This window comes from Acanthochromis polyacanthus, chromosome 14 (assembly GCF_021347895.1).
Source record: "Acanthochromis polyacanthus isolate Apoly-LR-REF ecotype Palm Island chromosome 14, KAUST_Apoly_ChrSc, whole genome shotgun sequence".
NCBI classification, from domain to species: domain Eukaryota; kingdom Metazoa; phylum Chordata; class Actinopteri; family Pomacentridae; genus Acanthochromis; species Acanthochromis polyacanthus.
The window spans coordinates 18496364-18518845 of NC_067126.1; the positions used below are offsets into that span (position 1 = coordinate 18496364).

Here is a 22482-nt window from a genome sequence, read left to right on the forward strand (position 1 = left end):
ACAAGCACATAACTAATGTGCTTTGTCAATATCATTATCGATATCTTGATCATTTTTCATCCCTTGTTGCTATTGTACATTTAAATTTATCTGTCCAGAACCCATTCCTATTCAGACCTCTATGAAAGTGTATCTAAGAGCTGATTTTAAAGTCCAAAGATCAACATTCTTCCATTCTTCATAAAAGTTATGGAACAGCATCAAGACTCAAGGCATTATGTGTCCAACGCTATAGCTTGCCAGTTTAGGTGACATGAAGTTCTCCGATCAGTTGCAGTAAACTGCTGGACACTGCAGAAACCTGTGGACCGTTTTTGTGCCTGCACCTCTGAGTGTATTCCAGCTGTAGGAGACACCTCTGCAGAACCTCATTCAGAGGAGAAAAAAAAGTATCTACTCCAGGACAGGGATTCCAGAGCTATCCTGAAAACACTGCTGTCTTAATGCTGATTGGTTAAACTAAGAGAGGACTACAAGCGTCTGCAGCAGTCTCTAGCATCACCAGCATAAAATTCATCATATAAACTAACATAATAACCCTCCATTGTTCTATTTCAGTGCACTCACAGAACTGGAGTTGCGTCTACAATTAGTTGTCGTTTTGGTGCAGTCTCAGTTAATGTTGAGGTCAAAGCTGTTGGATCCTACACCACAATAAATAAGACAGAAAGGCTGAAGGGGCTGATTCCAGCGCCGTTCCTGTAAATAGTTGTTCCCCCGTCCTGTCTGTCTGGAGTTCTTACAGTGGAAAAGTTTCTCCTTATATCTTAGTACATTGAAGGCCAGCGCCACAACCCAATGACAAACCATGCAGCCAAGCAACAAACAATGGATACTTCACATCAATCAAAGCAACCGTGCACCCAGTGTGATGAACTGCTGGGCTGCTGTGGTGGCATCCAACACTTTCATCAGCTTGAGAGCCCACTATATGTTTAGACTGCCTTTGAGGGGGGGAAAAAAACTACTCTGTTTTATTGTAGTACCCAACAACATGATATGAAATGTCAGCCATCTGCAGTGTGAGGCTACTACTGTGTCCCCACTCATTGATCTCTCCTCTCACCATGTGATAAAGGGAAATCATAACCAAGCATTACGTCCAGCCACTTCTGAGACTACAGACGGTGCCTCGTGATCACATCTGTATATGCTCAGTGAGGTGTGAGATTAGGCCCTGATGATTTGTGACTGTAAGTTAATTCACCCCCTGCCATTCAGACAATATCTGATCCACCGCGCAATATTTAGAGAAATTGCAGTAGATAGTGTTTTTCTCTGTTTTTTTCCAGATTAGCATAGGGCGATGTGTCAGAGCACAGCTCAGAACTACAAAAAGATATCTGGAAAACTAGTGTGCTTTCATAAATTTAAAAAATAACAGATAAAGTTTCCACTAAATTGCAGGCTTTGTTTAAATGGCCTCTTTCAATTATTGCATAATTTTAGCTCAATTTAATCTTGTTATGTGCCGTGTCTCATCCAAAGCAGCCTTTTAAGTAAATCCTGACTCTTAGTGTTCTGTTGAAATACTAATTTGCTGCTCTCGAAGGACCCTTGAGTGCTGGAGAAGCTCTGGAGGATTCTTCCCATCTCATATTTTATTTACAAAACAACTTCACTGCTAAAAACATTCAGATTGACTGAGGGTTTTTTTTTATTTTTATTTTTAGATATTTTCCACATGCAAAGATCTGTGCACCACATAGATCAGAGAGATATCCTGGTGTGTCAGCTGAAGTATTGGTCTTTTTCATCATCATTTCTTTTTCTTTTACATCATGTTAGTTTTTTGTAAGCCAAAAGACTGTTTTATCTATCTGGTTTACTCTCTTTTGTTGTAAAAATTCTTGCTGAATCTCAATAAAAGGAAAATAAGGGAGTAGAAGCAGATATATTCACACACCTCCTACTCATTCAAAAGATTTCCTTTATGGCTAATTTCTCAAATGTAGAATAATCATTACGTTATCAAAACTATGAAATGATACAAGAAATTATGTAGCACAGATATAATGAGCTGTCGACTGAAAATAATGCTTCTCTGTAAGGGTGCCATGCTTAAATGCACCCAAATGCCTCAGTGGGGTATAGATAAAGACTGAGCAGAATAGCAAAGGAATGCTTCCTCATACATTGTGCGCTTGCATTGGTTCACTGAAGTAGGGAAAGGGGTCACATTACTACTTAAGGGGAAACTAGGCCATTCATTCATACATTGTTATGCATGATGACTGAGAGTCATGCTTTGGAAAGTGCAGCCTGGAGCAAAACGTTACAAAGCGGCAGCCTCTGGTGAGAATGAAGGGTCTTTTCCATTTAAGACAAATATCTGCATGGCCGCTTGAGCAGTGTCACACACATACTGTAAATACATGCATCAGTGCACACGTGTGTCCATGTTTGGTATGTAAAGTGTGCATGCCCTATGCAATTTATTCTTGATTCTTGAATGAACACAGTGATGAAAGCCAATACAATGGGTATTTTAAAAATCTAGATGTATTTTCAGTTTTTACTTTTTGCTGCTAGCACTGGGCTGAATGCTTTCTAACTAACAAGTCTGCTAATTACACTCATATCCACAGTGGTTTAGATACTAGACAGTTTTTAAGGCCTCTGCAGTCTAAAATATTGGATGTATGGATGGATGAAATATCAAGTTTTACTTAAACTGCCCAACTCACCAGTTCAGTCACTGTTGTTCAGTCAAAATACTGGATTTTCCTAGTTCAATCAACTGTGCATGAGTTGCTGCTGAAAAAAATGGGTTAGGAAACCCCAAAAACAAGGGACTACCCCTGATAAAATGCATAACAACCAGGACTGAGTGAGTATATGTGCTTAAATGGAACAATTAAAAATAACTTTTGAGGCAGAGATGAGATACATACATGTGTGATTTTGTGACCTTTTTTTAGTTGTGTTTGAATTTGATAGTGGTGGATGGGTGAGGGGGCTGCACAGTGAAGTAGTGGTTAGCACTTTTGCCTTGCAGCAAGAAGATCCCCGGTTCAAATCCCGGCCTGAACCCGGGATCTTTCTGCATGGAGTTTCTCCCTGTGCATGCGTGAGTTTTCTCCAGGCACTCTGGCTTCCTCCCACACTCCAAAAATATGCTGAGGTTAATTGATGACTCTAAATTGCCCGTAGGTGTGAATGCGAGTGTGATTGTCTGTCTGTATATGTAGCCCTGTGACAGACTGGCGACCTGTCCAGGGTGTCCCCTGCCTTTGCCCGAGTCAGCTGGGATAGGCTCCAGAACCCCCGGCGACCCTAATGAGGGAGTGGGATGGATGGATGGATGGATGGATGGATGGATGGATGGATGGATGGATGAATGGATGGATGGATGGATGGGTGAGGTGATTTTCAGTGTTTGAGTGGCTGAAAGCAAAGAGAGGTTTTGGTAGCAGTGGGCCACCAAGACAGAGACTTCTATAGCAGTTAATTTCCTTAAAATAATCAAGACCAATGAGATTTTTATGATGTTGGAAATATGTTTCATTATTATGCTATGTGTGACTGTTGTAGTAATTTTCCTTTTAGTGGATAGTACCACTGAGCATATGAAAGCAGTTTAATCTCTGGGCCTCTTGTGAGTTCCCAAATTTTAAGTGGTATGCAACTAGTTTGTCATGGCCTTGCCTAACCTCCAAAAGACATAATCTCAAGGGACAGCATTTTATCAGTTAGCAATAAAACCCCACTAAAACTGAGAATAATGAAATTCTTAGGTAGCACACACAAAACACAATGACTCAAGAGGCACCAGGGCAAACTGGTCACACTAAGGCTGAATCCCAAACCGCCCCCTACACACTATCCCTACACACTACCCCTCCGTGTGCGCGTTCCCGCAGAGGGTCCTCCATATTAAGGGCCGTCCCAAACCGCGTAGTACGGAGGGAGAGTGGACTGTTCAGCCCTTAAATAGCGAGTCTGCATCGATGCTCACTCTGGACAACTTTTTCAGGAAGTGCAACGTCGAAATGGAGGAGGAAACAAACATATTGATGTGAGTTCCACATGCGTCCTTTATTTCTCCCACGCCTTTTTCACACTGACGGAACATCACAAAAAGAGTGGTGTAAAAAGATAAATCAAAAGAAACAAATCTTCTTCTCTGCTGACGTTTGATTTAATTGTGCACCCCCTGACACCTTAAAATTTGAACACAACTGACAGAATTCATTTATTCATTTGTTGGATTTGAAATGCCAGATAATAGGATTGGAAAAATGTGAGTGAAAAAAGTGGGACGCTTTCGTCTTCTGGAAGCAGCAGCGATCCTTGTTAGTTGCAACCTGTGCCACATTGCTACAGCCATGCACAGTAGGCGTCTTTGTGTTACCATGGAGATGACGTCTTCCGTTTTCCGGTGAGGCGTCCCATTTCTGACGATCGTATTTATACCCTCCCCCTTCAATAATAGGTGCCCTCCACAGCTGCGAGTGTGACTTCTTTTGGAGTGAGACTCGGTAGTGTAGGGGGAGTGTGTAGGGGGCGGTTTGGGATTCAGCCTAAATCCCTGCCACCCCGACTGAAAGTTTGATTGCAGATTTATATCACAAGTGTGGTGACAATTGGGATCTTGTGGGAGGAGGAGTTGTGGTGGTGGACCAATCCGACTGGTTGGGAGGTATGGTGAACCAGGGCTGAGAGCAGATCTGGAGCTCCAGGTCCATCACTCCTGGTGACTGCCAGGTGGGATCTGGAGCTCGTTCTTCAGCCAGCTGTAAACAATGCTGTCTCTGCAAGCCATCCAGACACACAACCACGTGAGTAGCAGAGCACGTAAAAATTACAAACAAAACTACAGTCTAAAGTGGCATTTAGCCCACAGTGGAAGACTAGTAAAACACTTCAGTAAACAAATCCTGTTTTCTAATAGCTGAGTGAGGGCCAAGCAGATATTAGCTCATTAGGCAGAAATTCTGCAATGAGACCTGTGGGACAGTCAGACCGCAAATGTCTCTCCTTCCATACAGCAGTCATCAGATTGGGATGGCGTGGAGAGGACAAGGCCTTGTTAGTCAGACAAGGTGTGGCCTTGTATTTCCCTTTCTGAGAGCACTCAGCTGCACATTAATTCCAGCACACTCCACAGTGAGACTAGCAGACCCACTTTTCCTTCAGTGCCCAACCACAAACATGGAATGATGGGTAACTGTGAACTGAAAGCAGCAAGGACTCGTGTGGTTAGCCTTATTTCAAATGACTAGAAGTCAGTAGGAAAGCCGCATGGGGTGAGTGAGGACTGAGTGGGAAGGAAGTGGAGGCAATGAATGAAATATTGATGAGAATAACATGAATTTTGATAGGAATCAGGTGGGTTTGTCTGGCTTCATGAAGAGCAGGTGTGATGAGCCAAAGAGGACCAGCTATGGTACTCTGACAGTCGCACTTAGAAATGCTGAGACTCGGGTGCTGTGAAAACATAACTGAATAATGTTACTTATGACATTTTGCTTTATATTTATTTTTAGAAGGCACAGAGGATGATTTACTCTGTTGGAGTGAGTGCTGTAGATTTGACCTTTGTACTTCCATTTCAGTGATCGGTAGTGAAAGAAGATGGCATCAAATGTTTAATTCTATTCGGTTTGTTCAAGAACAAGTCAAAAAGATGGCTGAGCTTCGAGGTCAGCAATGCAGTGAAATGGGAAGCCTAAAGTATAAAAGTATCTACTGAAAAAAAACTAGAGTACGATCATCAGAGGCCATTAAAAAAATAAACAGGACTGATCGTAAATGTTGTTTGACTCTTCAGAGAAAATGAGTGATCACAAACCTATGTAAAGTCACTTTTACGAAAACGATTAAAGTAATCTACGTGGCGTAGTCTCAGCTGCATGCTAACTACGGCAGTGGACAAAGAAAAAGAGTGGCATAGCTTCATATCAAAAGAGCTGCAACAGTAAGTGCCATTGTAAGTGACATAATTTTACACTAAAATACATAAAAGCTACACTGGTCCACAGCGCAACAACTTGTAAGCTTTACAATAAAGGCTGTAAATTTGGCGCATTCCTACTCTCTCTGTTAGCCCACATCCATGCCATTTGTCTTGTGGGTTTCATGTCGCATGACTGACGAGTTTCTTTCACCTTACACATATAAAGAGCAACAAAGTCCACATAGGCAGGTTAGACAATTGAATGAGCCATAAATCACAGGACATTGACCCAGGCGACTGGGATTGAGCCCAATCGTTTTATGCCATTTTCAGTCACAGTTTATTGTTCTTTATGCTACAAAACTAGTTTGTGAAGTTTCAGCACCAAACTGCTTGGTTAGATTTAGAAAAGATCATGGGTTGCATTAAAATCCAGATGTACAAATGTTGACGGCAGAGTTCTGGTTGTTTCCTGCATTGGTAGTGTGATGAAACCTGCCTCTAGAAATGCTTCTCATCATTTTGCAACCATTTTTTGTGAAAATAAGTGTGCACTAACGCAGCTGTCCCACTTTTTTTTTTTTTTTTAGTGACACTGTGCTGCTACCCACCTCTGGCAATGTAATATAATATTGCTGATGTACAGGTTACAGTCAGTGCTGTATAACCTCATACAGCACTGACACAAGACGTCAGAGCCCATTCAGTATTGGTTATGTATGAACATTTTACACTTTCTGTCCGTTCAGTGTTTTGGGAGAACCATTCCTACCCTTAAGTTGGCATTCATTCAGATCATGACACAGTAATGAAGCATCGTGGATTAATGCTAGAAGTTACTAAAGCATGAATAGGCCTAAGCAATAGTTCACAACAGAATTACAATTTGAAATTTGTGAAGACACAACCCAGCAAAATGAAAAAGAAAAATCCAATTTTAAATTTAATCCAACTGTAAATTTTATTTTCAGTGTCAGGCAGAGTTGGGTTTGCTCCTCATCAAGTTTGTCTGTTCAGCAGAAGGCAGCTGGACTTCTTGGATGGGAGGTGAAATGCCTTTAAAAAGCAAAAATGAAATCCAGTTGCCTTCTGTAGAAGCACTTGGGATTACCATGACCTGGATGACCGAGAACTTACTCACACATGCAGCACTTGACTCCAGAACATAATAGATTCTACAGTAAGCTCTCAACATGTGGTCTGACATAAATTTATAGTTTCATAGCCATTTTCATTTGGATTATACACAAATGCAGACTGGGTGCTCCCAGTGGAATTTGAACTTCCAACCTCTGATAGTGCTAATGGCCTGCTGAGACCTTTGAGCAGCATGTGAAGACATCTGCATTTCTGGCCTTTCAGACAGCGTATATTCACATTGAAATAAGTGATGTGTGCAGAGTTTCTTTTTAAGACTTTGAACACATAGAATGTTAGAGTTTAGTATTATTCCCTCCAACCACCACCTCACCCGCTGTTTCCATTTCGGCCGGGTTTGTTTCAGGTCAGTGGCAATGACTTGGGGCAGGAGAGCTAATGGTGCGCTCACAGTCAGCAGCTACACGAGTGCTAATGGCTGTGGCACAAGCATCAAACAGGGGAAACGGCTGCTCCAGAAGTGACAGGGCAAAATGTCACTGCGTACGGCATTATGGGGAACATGGTCAGTGCCTGTCAAGCAGACACAGCTCAGAGGGAAAACAATTAAAAAATCACAGGCAAGCACAGCACTACACTGACACAGCGGAGCCTTTTGAAGAAATGTCAGCAGGAGTATTATCGGTACCTTATTAATTCATAGAATTCTATTTATTTTTTAAAACATGTGAATTGCACACAGTACAAGTATGTAAAGTAGTCCTAAATGTGAAAAAAATGCAGCAAACAAGGCTTTGATGGTTGTTTTGCACTTCAAGTGAAGATTAGTATGTTGCATATAGGAGTCTTATTTGCAGCATGTTTCATCCACTTTGCATGCCAGTTTAAATTGGCTCAGATAACACCAAACTGCTCATAAACACACTGTATTCTTCCTGTCCAACAGCAAACAGACAAAGCTAGCAACTACCTGGTTTACATAGTGGTGTGTTTAGCAGCTACAGAGCAGGATATTGCCTTTAGGACTCGGTGTATCCAAATGTTGCTCCATATTTGCTAAAATAAGCAACTATTTGTCTACGTGTTTACCATGTCAGCATTATAAGTGAGTAGTACAACACCGTGGTGACATCTTGTGTTCTCTATACCCATTGCTTTTTGCATGTTTCAGGGTCAGTGTTCAATGGTTCATAAATACCTCTGACCCCAAGTTACAGAATCATGCTGATTTCAGGGAATCAACTTGAAATATTAAGCAGTTCAACATAAACTCTCCTTATTTATCGTATCATGTGATCATATTTAATAAAGTGCATATACTGTAATACAAAATATCATTCAAATGTTTCTCACAAAAGATGTTTAAAGTTCAACTTTTTTTCTTAATGGAGTGGGAATTTGTTCAGGTTTCAGTCAATGAGTTTTTTTAATGTGTTTGATACACTGATATTTTACAAATGGCTCCATTTCTTCTTGTATGAATTGTATGAAGGTCTTTTTTGTTTTTGTTTTTAATAGTCACCACCCTCAAATTGCTTGTTTCTTTTACCAATCTACCATCTGTCATTGGTTGGGATGAGAAAATCTGAAGCACTGTAGGTGCTGATGATTTCATCCAGTCAGCATAAAATTATGAAGTGTGAAGATGTTCTATTAAACATCGACCGGTTTATCAGCAGCGCATTCCCTCAGTTCTACACCTTTGCTTCCAATTAGCAAACTTCATTACTGTATTCAGTGAGCTGTAAAAAAAAATTACATTGTACAGCAGACATTAACTTTTCCATACAGTGTCTGCATTGTCATAAACTGTTACATAAAGAGAAATTTGGTCAGTTAGTCAGATGTAAACAGAGGCAAAAAAAAAATCAAACCAGAGGTCTACAGCCGCTATCAGTCCTAATTACACTGAAATGCTTTAAGAGTAACAAACAAGCCTGTTGTGATGATCTTAGAAACACATCTCATTTAATGCTGTTTATCAGCCTTACTGGTTGCAAAGCTGTAGGGATGGCACTGTAAACCAGGTGGTCCACGGTTTGTTGCGGATTGAAATTTCTCAGTAACTCAATATTGGATTGGTTGTCAAACCATTTTTTCAACAATCATTCTTGATCCCCAAATGGAAAATCCAAATGACTTTGAGCCCCTGAATTTTCCTCTGTTTTTGTGTTTTCATACTTTTTTCCTGCAGATGTAAATGTTACTAGACATCAGCATATTCTGAAATTAGTTGGCTTTCCAGTGTAGGAATTTGGGCCAAATGTGAGGTGGTGTGAATTTTTGAAAGTACCATTTTGTAATTGACCCTTTAGTCTTTTTATTTCATTTGTCTTGTTCAACAGCTTAGACTGCTGCATTAATTCAGAGCACACCATAACTATAACAAATGCTAGTTATTGGATGTTAGTCCAGTTCTATGAGCACACAGGAAATACAACAATACAAGTTTGTTATTTTAGAGTATAGGGGGAATTTTATGTTGAAGATGCCAGTGTTAGACAAAAGACAGTTACTTGATGAGGACATCCAGAGAGCAGAGAAATGGAGTGTGTTGTCCTCTGAGTATAAACAGTCAGCCAGCCAGTCTATTCCAAACTTAATCAGTTAGCATTCAGACCCACACAGTAGTGTTTCACGGCCAGTCATATGTCCCCTAGCCACGCTAGACCCAGGTCTGAAGACGCAAGGGTATAGGAACTCTCGACAGGGAGGGAGGCGGGCTAAAAGGTTGTCTTTCAAATCACTCTGCAGCAATTGGTTAGGTATACAACCAATCAGCGCAACGAATAGGCTGATGTAGTTCCTAGAGCGCCGGAAATCAGAGGATGCGGGAGTTCGGTGAAGCCTTATTTATACAGTCAATGGGTGAAGCTCAAGTATATTACAGACATGTTAATAGAAAGATTATTCAGAGTCTGTGCTAATGGAGCTCAACGACTGTTGTCGTTTTTGTTGTCAACCCTGGCAGAGAATTAAATTCGTTGCCGTGGGTTGTCTAGCGCGGCTAGGCTAGTTGTTTCCGGTTGTTTTCCGTTGAAAACAACGCCTGCCTTCTGACTCTACACTTCATGGTGATTTGTCCGGCCAGTTTTAGGAGAATCCGACCTCGAGGCTTACCGAGGGTAACTAGACTGACCCTGGCAGAGAATTAAATTTGTTGGCGTGGGTTGTCTAGCGCGGCTAGGCTAATGTCCCTACCCTGAAGACGTACTTTTCTTTCCCAAACATGGCTTTGAAAGAGGCTTCCACAGTAGTGATTCTTATGATTTCTGCAATGAAAAACAGTGTATTTTCCCCCCTGAATGATCCAAACAGTTTCTGCTCTACTTGGTGTTCACTGCGGACTAGCCAGTGTCAGCAAGTTAACATGCAAAACTAAAATGGTGAACATAAAAAAAAAATAATAATTACATGCTAAACACGTTAGCATTGCCATTGTAAGATCATTAAGTGATGCTAGCATTTAACTCAAACATTGAGCCTAAACACAGCTTCAGTGCATGCAAACATAGTTGCTAGCATGCCACAAACTTTGTGCTATTCATCAAAATCTAACTTTTATTGAACTGGTGTCGCATGCCACTCAACCTGCAAAGTCTGTGATTACAAATCCTGACTATGCTTTGAAATATGAAGTATCCCTGTTAAGTTCCTTGATGATTAACCTTTTACATGCTCTGTAAACACATGCAATCCTCTATCACTCAATAAGTAGATTACAGTTTGACTGTTTTACCTGTTTTTTTTTCTTCTTGACTATAGCATGGAGGAGACAGTACGAACAATATTGCAGAACCAAGACTCACTGGAGGGGCCTAAGGTGGACCCACTGGACCTCATGAAAGCATACAAGGTACCGTAAGAACCTCCAGTCACCATTAGATTAAGTCTGTTTTTATGGTTTTATAACAGCGATGTTCTGCGCTGTTGTGTCTGCCTTTACGCATCAATCAACTGAAATCTTATGTTCAACTTATGTTTCAGAATAAGCTCGAGAAATAAAGTGAAACTGTAGCATTAGCAGATTTTTTCTCTTTTTTTGCAATAACATGATGAACTGGTACAATAAAATATATGAGCAATTGATTTTTTTCACTTTTCATCAAACAGATAGCAAATATAACACAGAAACCAATGGGGATGATTCAGTTTTAGATTTACTATTGATCTCACCTTGGAATGCATTTAAAACTCCTCTTCAAATAATAGCTTCATGTTGAGAATCAGTGCTATATGTTCAATCAACATTAAGAGGTAAGTGGCAGGGTTAGGCTTCTCTTGTGCTGGTTATAATGTGTGTCTTTTAGAGAGACTTGCACGGTTTCAAAACCAGAAGCTGTGATGCACTTAATCAATATTTAGCCATGAATATTTATCCTCATCAAAGTCAGCATTGTTCTAATTACTTCTATAATAGAATAGTTTACCTTGTGGAGACATGCATGATGTCCCTTAATGGAGGTGAGTCCCCACAACTGTGTAAAACTGTAAACAGTTTTGAAGAGACGCCCACGTTACGCACACTAGAACATCAGCTGTAATGTTATTTATGAGTTTTGTTGTTGTGGTTTGGCTCAATGTGCAAATCATTAGAGCTAATGAAGCATATAACCAATGTAAACAAGTCTCATAATTAGGGGTCTCAACTTTATCTATCTCTAATCCTATTTACATCACTGTCTTTCTTTCTGCTTCTTTGAACACAGCAGACTTATGTGACAATCGGTGTTGGTTGGTCCATCTGTCCGTCTGTTTGCTTGTCTGTTACTCAACATTACTCAAAAGCGGACCAACAGATTTGGATGAAATTTTCAGGGAAGGTCAGAAATGACGAGGCCAATTTGGCAGTGACGCGACTTATAATCTGGATTCACAGATTTGTTAAAGATTTCTGTATTGTTGCAAGATAGCGGCACGGTGTCACTGTAACCATGACAACAATTGAACGCTACGTCAGCTGCCTGCTGATGATCACATGATTGTCAGCAGCATGAATAAATGTAATTTCTGTGTATTCTTTTTTTTAGTAAAGTGCAGTACAGTATCAAACACACAATGACAACATATATAGTATGTATGCTTTTACTGAGTATTACAGGATGTTCATTGAGCAACCTAAAACTGTTTTTCATCATGTTCCACTCAGCTTTAGGTATCTAAACAAAGCGGGTTTGTAATGCTGAATGTCTGTCTGCAATATGAGGTTCTGATTTTGATGACCTGATGTCTCTAGTGCCAGCCATAGTCAAAATTACAAAAGCCAAGTCCAAACACTGGTTTAAGACTGGACTTACACCGTGCATCAAAGAACACATGACCCATCAGAGGAAACCCAAGACGCCAGCAGAATCACTCTCTTTAAAATGCATAATCACAAGGACATGAAAAGTCAAATCAGACCCCTCCCATTAAGCTCACTGAAAACTTTAACGCTGCTACCGCTCTCTGTCCATAAAAACACAAATCTTTGAAAGCAAGCTCTCATCTCATGAATCCCTCACGTACTCCAGCACTTAAGAGATCATCATAGAATTGAGCTGGCTCAGAACACCACAGGCTCCCCAGTGGAGACTTTTTCTTGCCACTGGTTGAATGAGAGTCCAACAGTCACATTTTTTTAGCCTTCATTTTGTCTCACAGTTCTGGGGACCGTATTTGTCTTGACTTGTTAAATGCTCCATTGTCTTCACCAGCAACTTAACCATGTCTGTCTATCATCTCACACTGGGCAGGAAGGACACAAAGCAAAATGAGCTTTAATACAGTAAATGTAGCTGTACAAAAGATATTATCCTGTTTTTAGTAGATTTAGACCAGATGTGCATAAACTCGTACTGACTTCAGTTCTAAGAATTTATCCGTTCTATGCAAACAGATTATTTTTACTTTGCTTCTTTTAAAAATGTTTTTCTTGGACATCTGTAGTCCACGTCAGTACTGTGCAAATGTGTGCTGCTGTCTATCATTTGCATTCCCTTTGACTGTGGTGTTATTGCTGGTCATTTTAACATTCATGATGATAAACTCTAAACAGTTCTACAGCATTGTGTTGTATTCTGAATACCTATGTACTGAAGGCACACTCTGGACTGAATAATCTTCAGAAGTGTTAACATTTTTCACTTTGCAATGCTGATGTTGTTCTTTCTGATCATCCCGGTGGTTTCTTTGAGATTACCGTCTTTGCGCACAACTGTTCAGAGTTAAAGAGACACTGAAAATGCGTCACAGTCATTCATTCAGCTTTCCTTTGCCACACCTGCACCCACTTTAGTGTCCATCAATGATCGTGTAAATAATTTCAGTTCTAAAATTGCAAATGTTGTTTGTACAGGTGCCCCCACGAAGGTAAAGGCAGACTCTAATCAGGAAAAAGCAGAATGGGGAAATGCCACTGTGATAAAACACTGACATTAATAAATGATAAAAGTGTCATAAATCTGAAGCTGAGATGAGAAAAACAAATTTCCAAGTAAATCACGACATCATTGCATTTTGTAGCAGAATTTAAACAGCAATTTTTTAATAAGTCACAAGTGTTTGTGTTGTCTGACTGACAGGCTCACAAACCAATCTGTGTCAATACCCCTTGAACTCTCAATCATTTCGGTCACACAGTGAATTTACCAATTCTTAAATAAAGATATTCAGAAAATGAACAGGTTGTCATTTCCTTCATCTCAGGAATAGCAAATGTTCTTAGACTTGTAGGAAATCATTATTTTTATTAACAGTGTTTTGAATTGTTGCTCTGAAATGAGTGAACATTGAAGTAACTGATTAAGAATAGATGATTCAGATAGAAGTATAACCCTGTAACTATGTTTATTTTCAAATTTTCATCGACAGGATTTGTGAAAAAAAAAAAATTGCATTTTAATGCAATAATACCTTAATAAGAACCAATTACAGGTCCATGTTTAACTTTCCTTTGTCTATATTGTTAATCAGCAACTGAACATGTCTGCTTTTAAATGGTTCTGATGCTTTCCAGTCAGGATTGTGGCACAGCACAGTGTGTTCTCGTTATGATCCTAAATAATATCCACGCACTCAGTGGTAAAACTTAAGTTGTGCTGTCTTGTTTCAGTAAAAACTAGTGATTAATGTGTCCAGTTGTTAATTCTATCTGAATAATAGGGACTGCTGTGTGTTGATTTAAAAATGCACATGTGAGCATACAAAAATAACATGGCACTCCAAAAGGCTCCATTTTCGGGCCTCTTCTCTTTAACATCTATAATTCCAGTAATGCAGTCTAGAGAACTTGCTGTCACATTACAAGGGTCAGTTCATTCCGTGTAAAAAGTATGACTTAAATCTTTGAAGTGAAGCAAAGTACATGTTTTATTTATGCAGTGGTGTCGGCAGACAGTGTGTTGTTTATCAAGATTTATTGCTATAATAACTTTAGCCCATTCGAATATAAGTGTTTAGTTTCATTTCTTTGTGACTTTAAGGCATGCATCTTTGATCTGCTGTCTGCATTTGTAGGACAAACTCTTGGAGGAAATGTGGAAGCAGCAGGACAGTCTGGAGGGTCCCACAGCCACAGCAGCAGAGATGCCGACCTCACCCGAGGCTGGCGGTGGATCAGAGGAAAATTCAAAGGACAGCAATCCCCTGCTAGAGCGACTTAGAGTGCTGGAGGTAAAGTGGATTGCATGGTCGACTTCTTTTCCTTCGGGCAACTGTTTCCCATTCCGCAACCACCGTTCTCCATGTCCTTTTTTTCTTTACTCCTGAAATGTCAGATTAATCCATATATTGAATGTAAATGTATCTTATTTCATATCGATTTGCGATCAATATTCACTTCATAGGGACTCAAAATAGGTAGGCGTTACAAGGACAAACCATTATGCTAAGGATGGATGCACAGGTTACATGACAATCAGTCTGATCACTTCATTTTTTTGTTGCCTTCTTATATCGGCAGGATTACAGTGACGGTAGAGTCTATTAGAGAAATGACATGGTTCAAGGACATTCCTAACACTCTGACTCTGACTACACATTTCACACTTTTGCAATGGCAAGGGCAGCAGGAGGTCTGCAAACTGTGGTACGACTTCAAGATGCCATTTTTGTGGCATCAGTCTGGATTATGCGACGTTAAAATGCAAAACTGCGAGCTGAAGGCTAGGCGGTTTTAAATCATTAGGGAAATCTGTAGCTGCAGAAAGATAATTCAGATTTCCCTGAGGTAAAGACCGCGAAACATGTCAGTTAGTTACTGTGCTGCTTATTCATATTAGCATATGAAATCAAAGGTGTTCACTTGTTTAGCTAAACTATCTCTCAAATGATGTTACTCATAGGATCTGAATGTATATGCTGCTTCCACTTTTAAAAAAATGACTGACATGCAGATGATAAATAAGCACAATCGTTGTGTTTTATCATACCTCTATCCATCTCTGCATATTACAGAGAATGAGTCCCCATTATGTTGAGGAGCAGTCCTTGGGGCATGGAAACTGCAGAAGACAAAGGAGTTATTCATATCCAGGAGGTGATAATTAAAAGGCTGACAGGGTAGTTAACATTTGGAGTCAGTGTTCCAGTGAATGTACAGTACGCCCCTCTGTTACACCTTCCCCACTGAAAAGGTAATAGAACTTACCATCTGCAGAGAGGTTTGAGGCAGCCATTATTGATGGTACTTCTCGAAAGCCTTGAAGAGAAATCCGCCTATAAACAGAATGCAGTCTGCTAATTCAGTTTCACCTATCTTTTCTTTTGCTGGATGTGAAGATGGGATGCTTTATATTGTGCCTTATTTAGTTTTCAAAATCTGATCAGTAATAATGATTGCGGGCTGCACAATGACTTGGGAGTTAACACTGTCGCCTTGCAACTAGATGATCCCCAGTTTGTCTCCACCTTCTTGGGATCTTTCTGCATGGAGTTTGCATGTTCTCCCTGTGCATGTGTGGGTTTTCTCCAAGTTCTCCGGCCTTCTCCCACAGTCCAAGAACGTGCTGAAGTTAATTGGTCAAGCTAAATTCTCTGTATGTGTGAATGTGAGAGTACTTGTTTGTCTCTATATGTAGCCCCATGATGGTGTCCAGGATGTCCCCTGCCTTCACCCTAAGTCAGCTGGGATAGACTCCAGCACCCGCACGACCCTAATGAGGGTTAAGCGTGTATAGATAATGGATGGATGAATAACAATTGTTTTACTTTAATAACTAGGAAACAAAACTGGTTGTGCACTATTTTTACCATTATTCTTAGCTCAGGAATAAACTTGTCAAACTTGGAAAAGTTTTAATGTTCACACTGGTGTTACTGTAGGTGGTGACAGGTGTGAGCAGATGAGATCGATGGTCAAAGGATGTCACATCTTAGTGCTGATCTCTGGAGATGTGAGGTGCCTCATTTAACCAAACACCTGCCAAGGTTGAAATACAAGGTGTCTGCGTAGTTAAACTCTACAGTGGTTCATTACCATTCAAAATTCACTGTGCGATGTTTGTTTCTACTATTTTACTGTACAGTTCCAGCTGATTGATGCTCAGCTAAAATGTGAAGTTGGTGTGAAATTTTGTAATTAGCATGCGAATTCTTGCGTTAGGGGCTGCACAGTGGCTTGGTGGTTAGCACTTTTGCCTTGAAGGTACAAGGTCCCCAGTTCGTGTCCCAGGATCTTTCTGCATGGAGTTTGCATGTTCTCCCTGTGCATGTGTGGGTTTTCTACACGTTCTCCAGCTTCCTCCCACAGTCCAAAAACATGCTTAGGTTAACTGGTGATTCCAAATTGTCCCTAAGTGTGAATGTGAGTGTGATTGCTGTCTCTATGTGTAGCCCTGTGATAGACTGGTGACCTGTCCAGGGTGTCCCCTGCCTTCACCCCAAGTCAGCTGGGATGGAGTCCAGCACCCCTGAGACCCTAGTGAGGATTAAGTGGTGTGTAGACAATGGATGGATGGATGGATTCTTGTGTTATGACCAAAAATGTGTTTTGTGAGGTCACAGTGGCCTGTAACCTCTGACTGCCATGTCTATTCATTAATCCTATGAGGTACTGACCATATATCTGGAGGTACACTGTAAATGCAAACTGCAGATAGATAGTGTGGCATACTTTTAATGTTGCCAAAATGTAAAGAAACAAAGGCAAAAATATAAGACTTAAGCTGGTACCCAAAGTGAAGTCACTGAATCCATGGCAACACTGTGTCCTGTTGATAGCTCTAGAAACAAAGGATACGATAATGCCCCTAAATCAAAATATTATGCGGAATAATAATAGAAAGACATTTTTGTTAACCTTTTTCTTATTGCACTGTGTCCTGTATTTATCTGCTGATATTTACTGTGTAATGAAAACCTGTGGACATACAGACAAAAAAGGTTAATCAATTTCGAAGTTCAATTTTTATAAGTCGCCAGCTTCTGGTGAAAATTACAACAAACGGCACGCCTTGCTAAAACATGTATCTCTCTTAAAAATCTGAAAACAAACAGAAAACGAAGCAGAAGATTAAAATTAAACTCCAAACACCTAAAACACAGAGATGTTCAGTATTTAGTAACTGTGCCTGAACTGTAAATGTGTAATGTTGCGTCCTGCATCCAGATAACGTCACAATAATTATGCATGAATTACCAGCATGGATGCTCGATGGAAACGATTCAGTGGTATTTAATTTTCTTTGGCAGCACTATGGTCTAATGCTGAGGACAGCCTGTAAAACCAGTGTGACATTAGTGATGATCTTTTAAAAGTGGTGCCTTAAATCCATTTTCCTGTCTACTTTTAGGACCCTAATGGGTAATTCTAAATGTATTCTGTCGATCTTATGCTGTTGCCTCTTCATGGTTGTTGCCTTTATTTTATCCACATTGTAATTAAACTTTAATGCCAAACTGGAGAAACATTAGCGGGTTTCCGATTTAATTTAAAACTACTTTCCAGTGATTATGGCACACTCAGTACCTTCCATATAATCTACCATTTAAAAAAATGAAATATTTGATATGAAAACCACAAATATGAGCTAGAAGATAAATAATAAGAACTGTGAGGTTGCTGTGCTTTTTGATTGAGGAGATATTGCTGACTTCACTCAGCCTCTCAACCAAATAGTAATTTTTGGATTAGGAATTTGACAGTGAAGCCTAAAACGGTGATTGATGCAATGCCTTCTCTGTAGATCAGCTACATTAATTTTGCAAAAACAAGGAGGGACCAAACACTTTAAAATGATTTATTTTAACAGAATGATTGTTTTTGCAGATGTAATGTCTCCTGCAGATGCAAAAACAGTTTGTGTGATTATCAGCTTGAATCTAATACAGACTGGCATTTAATTTTTTTTTTTTTTTTTTTACAGTCTGCTGCATAGGTTGTTAATCAGTAATGGTCATTTGTAAAGGTGATGTAATGCCACTGCAATATCAAGTGTGAACTCGCATACCATGTTCTAAATAAGGGCTGAAACACTTAAAATTCAGTCTTAGAACTTGGACTTCCCTGACCTTTACACAAACAACGCCTGTAAGCCTCCAGGCTGATCTGTGGCCTTTGAAACGCTCCTAAGTTTCCTTCCTGAGAAAAGACAGTCAAAGAAAACTAAACAGCCGTGTGGTTCATTGTGAGTGGTCTCAAGCTATTATTTTTTCACGTGTCATTTCAGCAGCTAGTTATGAACACAGGTTGTGATGCTGTGGTGATCATCTCTGGCCGGTACCTTGTGTTAAAGTTAAGACAGTGCTGAGCTGTGAAGGGTGAGTTCTTCTTTGAACCCGGCTCACTCCTGTGATCAGCCATTTCTGTTATTTTCTGTGAACCTGTTGTTCTGAGGAGTCGCCCACAGCGTTTAAGTGAAAACAAGCCAGCACAGGTGGCCAAACCTTTATGATTTACTGGATTAATCATTTCAGTGGAAACTCACCCATGGAGTTCCCAGAATGGCTTCTGTTACCTGTCGGGCAAAACCTTTGTCAGTAATTAAATTACACCTGGGGTACCTCAAGTCAGCCCTACAGACACAGTGTGGGTCTGCAGGATGGAGCCTGAATGCTTGAAATTTAATGCATCATTTATTTAAAACCATCATTTTCCAATGAACCCACAAACCTCTCAGTGCTGCAGGCAGGAAAATCTCTGTCTACTGGGTTACCTGTCTAGCTTTCTGTTTGTCTGTCCATCTCTGAGACAACTAAGAAAAAAGTATTAAAGGCTGACATTTTCCATATTGCTTATTTGTTTTTGATGGAATTAACCCAAGTATCTGTCCTGTATGTCTGTCATTGTGTCACCAAGTTTTTCCAAATTAGATTTCAGCGTAGACATGGCAACTACTTCGAAAATAATTATCGTATTTCATCCAGTTTACCTGTATGTTTTATGTCTCTGCAGGCAGAGAACTCTGCTCTGTCGTTGGAGAACGACAACCAGAGGAAGCAGTATGAACGCTGTTTGGATGAGGTGAGTGTTCTCAGCGTGTTCAAAAACATCCATCATTTATTGTTGAGAGAGGTCCTAGGTTCAAATCCTGGACGAGCCCCCAATTTGTTATAACTTGGCAAATATGATTTGACAAAAATTGGACACGACGCAGGTATTGCCAGCAAAGTGTTTTTATTATTAAATAATAACAATGACATGAGGTGTGTGAGTCAATCAATCAAGCAGTGATGACAAGTGGGCTGTAGAGGTCTCATGAACTACATTTGTTGCTTCCCCTTGGTGTCAGCCTTCATAAGTTAAACTAATTATCTCCTCTGGCTTCATGTCTGTAGGCTTGAGAGTGCTGTCAATCTTTTCATCTTCCCTTCAGCAAAAAAGCTTATTTTGTAAGTGAGGTGGAGTCTTGATTGGGGATAGCTAGTTTTAGCGTTTAGATTGGAGGCAGAGGGAAACTGATAGATTGGTTTTGTCAAAATAGGAAAATACAGACTTTCAAAGCTCATAAACACATTTTTATCTCAAATTTAAAAGCAAACCGTGGTTTTACAATGATACAGTTTGCTAATGAGTGAGTATTAAAGGTGCTGATAGCTGGATTTTTCTGTCAGACTAGCCGTTTTCCTCCATTTTCAGTTTATTACTAAGCTAGGCTAATACTCTTCCAGCTTACTATTTAAAAGTCATGTCTAGGAAAGAAAGTCAATATGATTCAAACCCCTAACATAGTGATATATATTGCTTTAACTTTAAACTCCAGACAGTTATCTGGTGTTGAGGATGTAGAGGTGACTATAAGCTTCTGTAGCTGTGACACACATGCACACTCACACTATTATCTACAGTGTTTGTGAAAGTCTGTAGAGGGAAACCTGGAGAAGGGAACTTCTCTAATTGAAGTGGACACCACAGAGCTGCTGGTGACATGAGAATAAGCGCTGGAGGAGCGAGCCTTGGCGTTCAGGAGCAGACTCCCAGCCTGTGGGTAGTCTAACTGCACTGTTTCCGTCTTCTCCCTGACAGCACTTTGAAAGTCTCTCCATCTTCCTTCCATCACCTTCCAACTGCCAAGACTGTGCAACTTTATTTTTTTTTAGCAGTCTTCACTAATGGCCTTGTTACCATAGAGATTGCTGCCCATGTGAATTGGTGATGGAAATTTCCGAGTTTCTGCAGTGGGATTAATTTCTCTTCTGCTGCTTTTCAGTCTTATTATGCACATGAATCTTTTTTTTTGTAAGAGGGGAACATTCAGAAGGCTTCCTGTCATGGTCTGAATGAGCTGAGGCGAGTGGTTTTGATGGAAAGATGAAAGAGGTGGTGGCGAAATCATTTTGCGGCACAAAAAAGTGGAAACAGTTATTATTCCAGTGTCAAGATATAATATATGCTTCCACTTCTGAAATCAAAATAAGCAGGAAAGAAAGCATTTCAGATTGTGCTTTTTTTTCTATAAAAACAAAACTCAACTTTTTCATCTCTACAAATTCATACAGAATACAGAACAGAAAAGTTAGTCTTATCATAATTACATCAAGGCAAGCTAAATACTTTTTTCAGACAGTGAAGTTATATGCACTGAAAGAGACATTTGTTTGGAATTTTTGAGCTAGAGATAGATATATTTTATGTACTGAGGATAAAGTCAGACTACAGCTGTGTGATGTTGGACTCTGTGATGCAACATGCTGCCAATTTGTCCTCACAGCATCTTACATGCCTCTGAAATCTCATTGATGATGTTTGTACTAGGTCATTTTCATTTTGTCTCGCTGTGTCTCAAAGCACCAAACAAAGTTCTGAAACCCACTCGAAATACATGACCAAACTCATAATACATTTTACTGATATTTTTTGCACTTTTCTTCCACTTTGTCAGGTGGCTAACCAGGTGGTCCAGGCCCTCCTCACACAAAAGGTTTGTCTTTCTCTCTGCAGCACTAAAGCTTCATTAATGCAGTCAGCCATTTTAATCAATCAGTGGAATGAGGACCGTAACAATGATGAACAGCTAACATAAAAAAGGATTAATGTCATGTGTCATTCCTCATAATCTTTGGAAGTAAAAGACAATATAAAATAATTTTCTGGTATTATAGGTGGTGTAAGAAGACGTACAACTTATAGCATTTTAGCATTTGGATAAACACTTTGCAGAATACTTTAAAACAGAAGTGTGAATGGAAGTTATATGACAAGTACTCAAGAATAACACTATAACAGTGAGCTTCATGGCAGTGACTTTTTGTCCTTGTGTTCACACGAGGACGTGCTGGTTATTTGAATTTCAAAATGCTGTTTATGTATGTTTAGTAAAGGACTTGTTGATCTTGACTTTAACCTTATCCAAGATTCGAGCTATGTGACTACTTTGTCCACTCTCCTTAAACCACAATATCACTGTTCAGAATTAAACTGCTTTGGATGTCACGGTGAATGCTGGATTACTTCTCAGCACAGAACACTATTAAAGCATGCAGAGAAAATTGGACAAAAAAATGTACACAGAGAAACACTTAGGTTGGGGCTCACCAATAATATAGAATACTGAAGAATGTAATCCTGATAAGCACTAACAACATCAATTTTGAAACCTAGAGACAGTGCAGTGCACACATATGTTCATGTTCTAAATCCTTCATAAAGCGACAGATATTATCCATCCATCATTTATACACTGCTTAATCCGCATTAGGGTCTTAGTGGGGCTGGAGTCTATCCCAGCTGACTTAGGATGAAGGCAGGGGACACCATGGACAGGTCACCAGTCTGTCCCACTGCTACACATAGAGACAGTCACACTCACATTCTTACCTATGGACAATTTAGAATCATCAGTTACACTCAGGATGATTTTGAACAGTGGGAGGAAGCCAGAGTTGCTGGAGAAAACCCACGCATGCACAGGGAGAACATGCAGAAAGAAGACCCCAGCCCAGGCACAAATGGGGGCTCTTGTAGCTGCAAGGCAAAAGTGCTAACCACCGAGCCGCTGTGCTGAAATTATAACAAACAAAAAGCTAATGTTCTTGTAATGAGACTTCCCCAAAACCTGCTTGTAATA

At 40.0% G+C, this 22482-nt stretch overlaps 1 protein-coding gene across 5 annotated transcripts in view; it reads left to right on the forward strand.

Annotated features, from left to right (window-relative positions):
- LOC110948608 (nck-associated protein 5-like) overlaps positions 1 to 22482 on the forward strand; it is an 85001-nt gene that overhangs the window by 22897 nt on the left and 39622 nt on the right. For all 5 annotated transcript variants that reach the window (XM_051958542.1, XM_051958543.1, XM_051958541.1 and 2 more), the window contains 4 exons: positions 10763 to 10853; positions 14495 to 14650; positions 19371 to 19439; positions 21298 to 21336. In XM_051958542.1, the coding sequence (XP_051814502.1) occupies positions 10763 to 10853; positions 14495 to 14650; positions 19371 to 19439; positions 21298 to 21336 (355 nt within the window). The remainder of the gene's footprint in view (positions 1 to 10762; positions 10854 to 14494; positions 14651 to 19370; positions 19440 to 21297; positions 21337 to 22482) is intronic.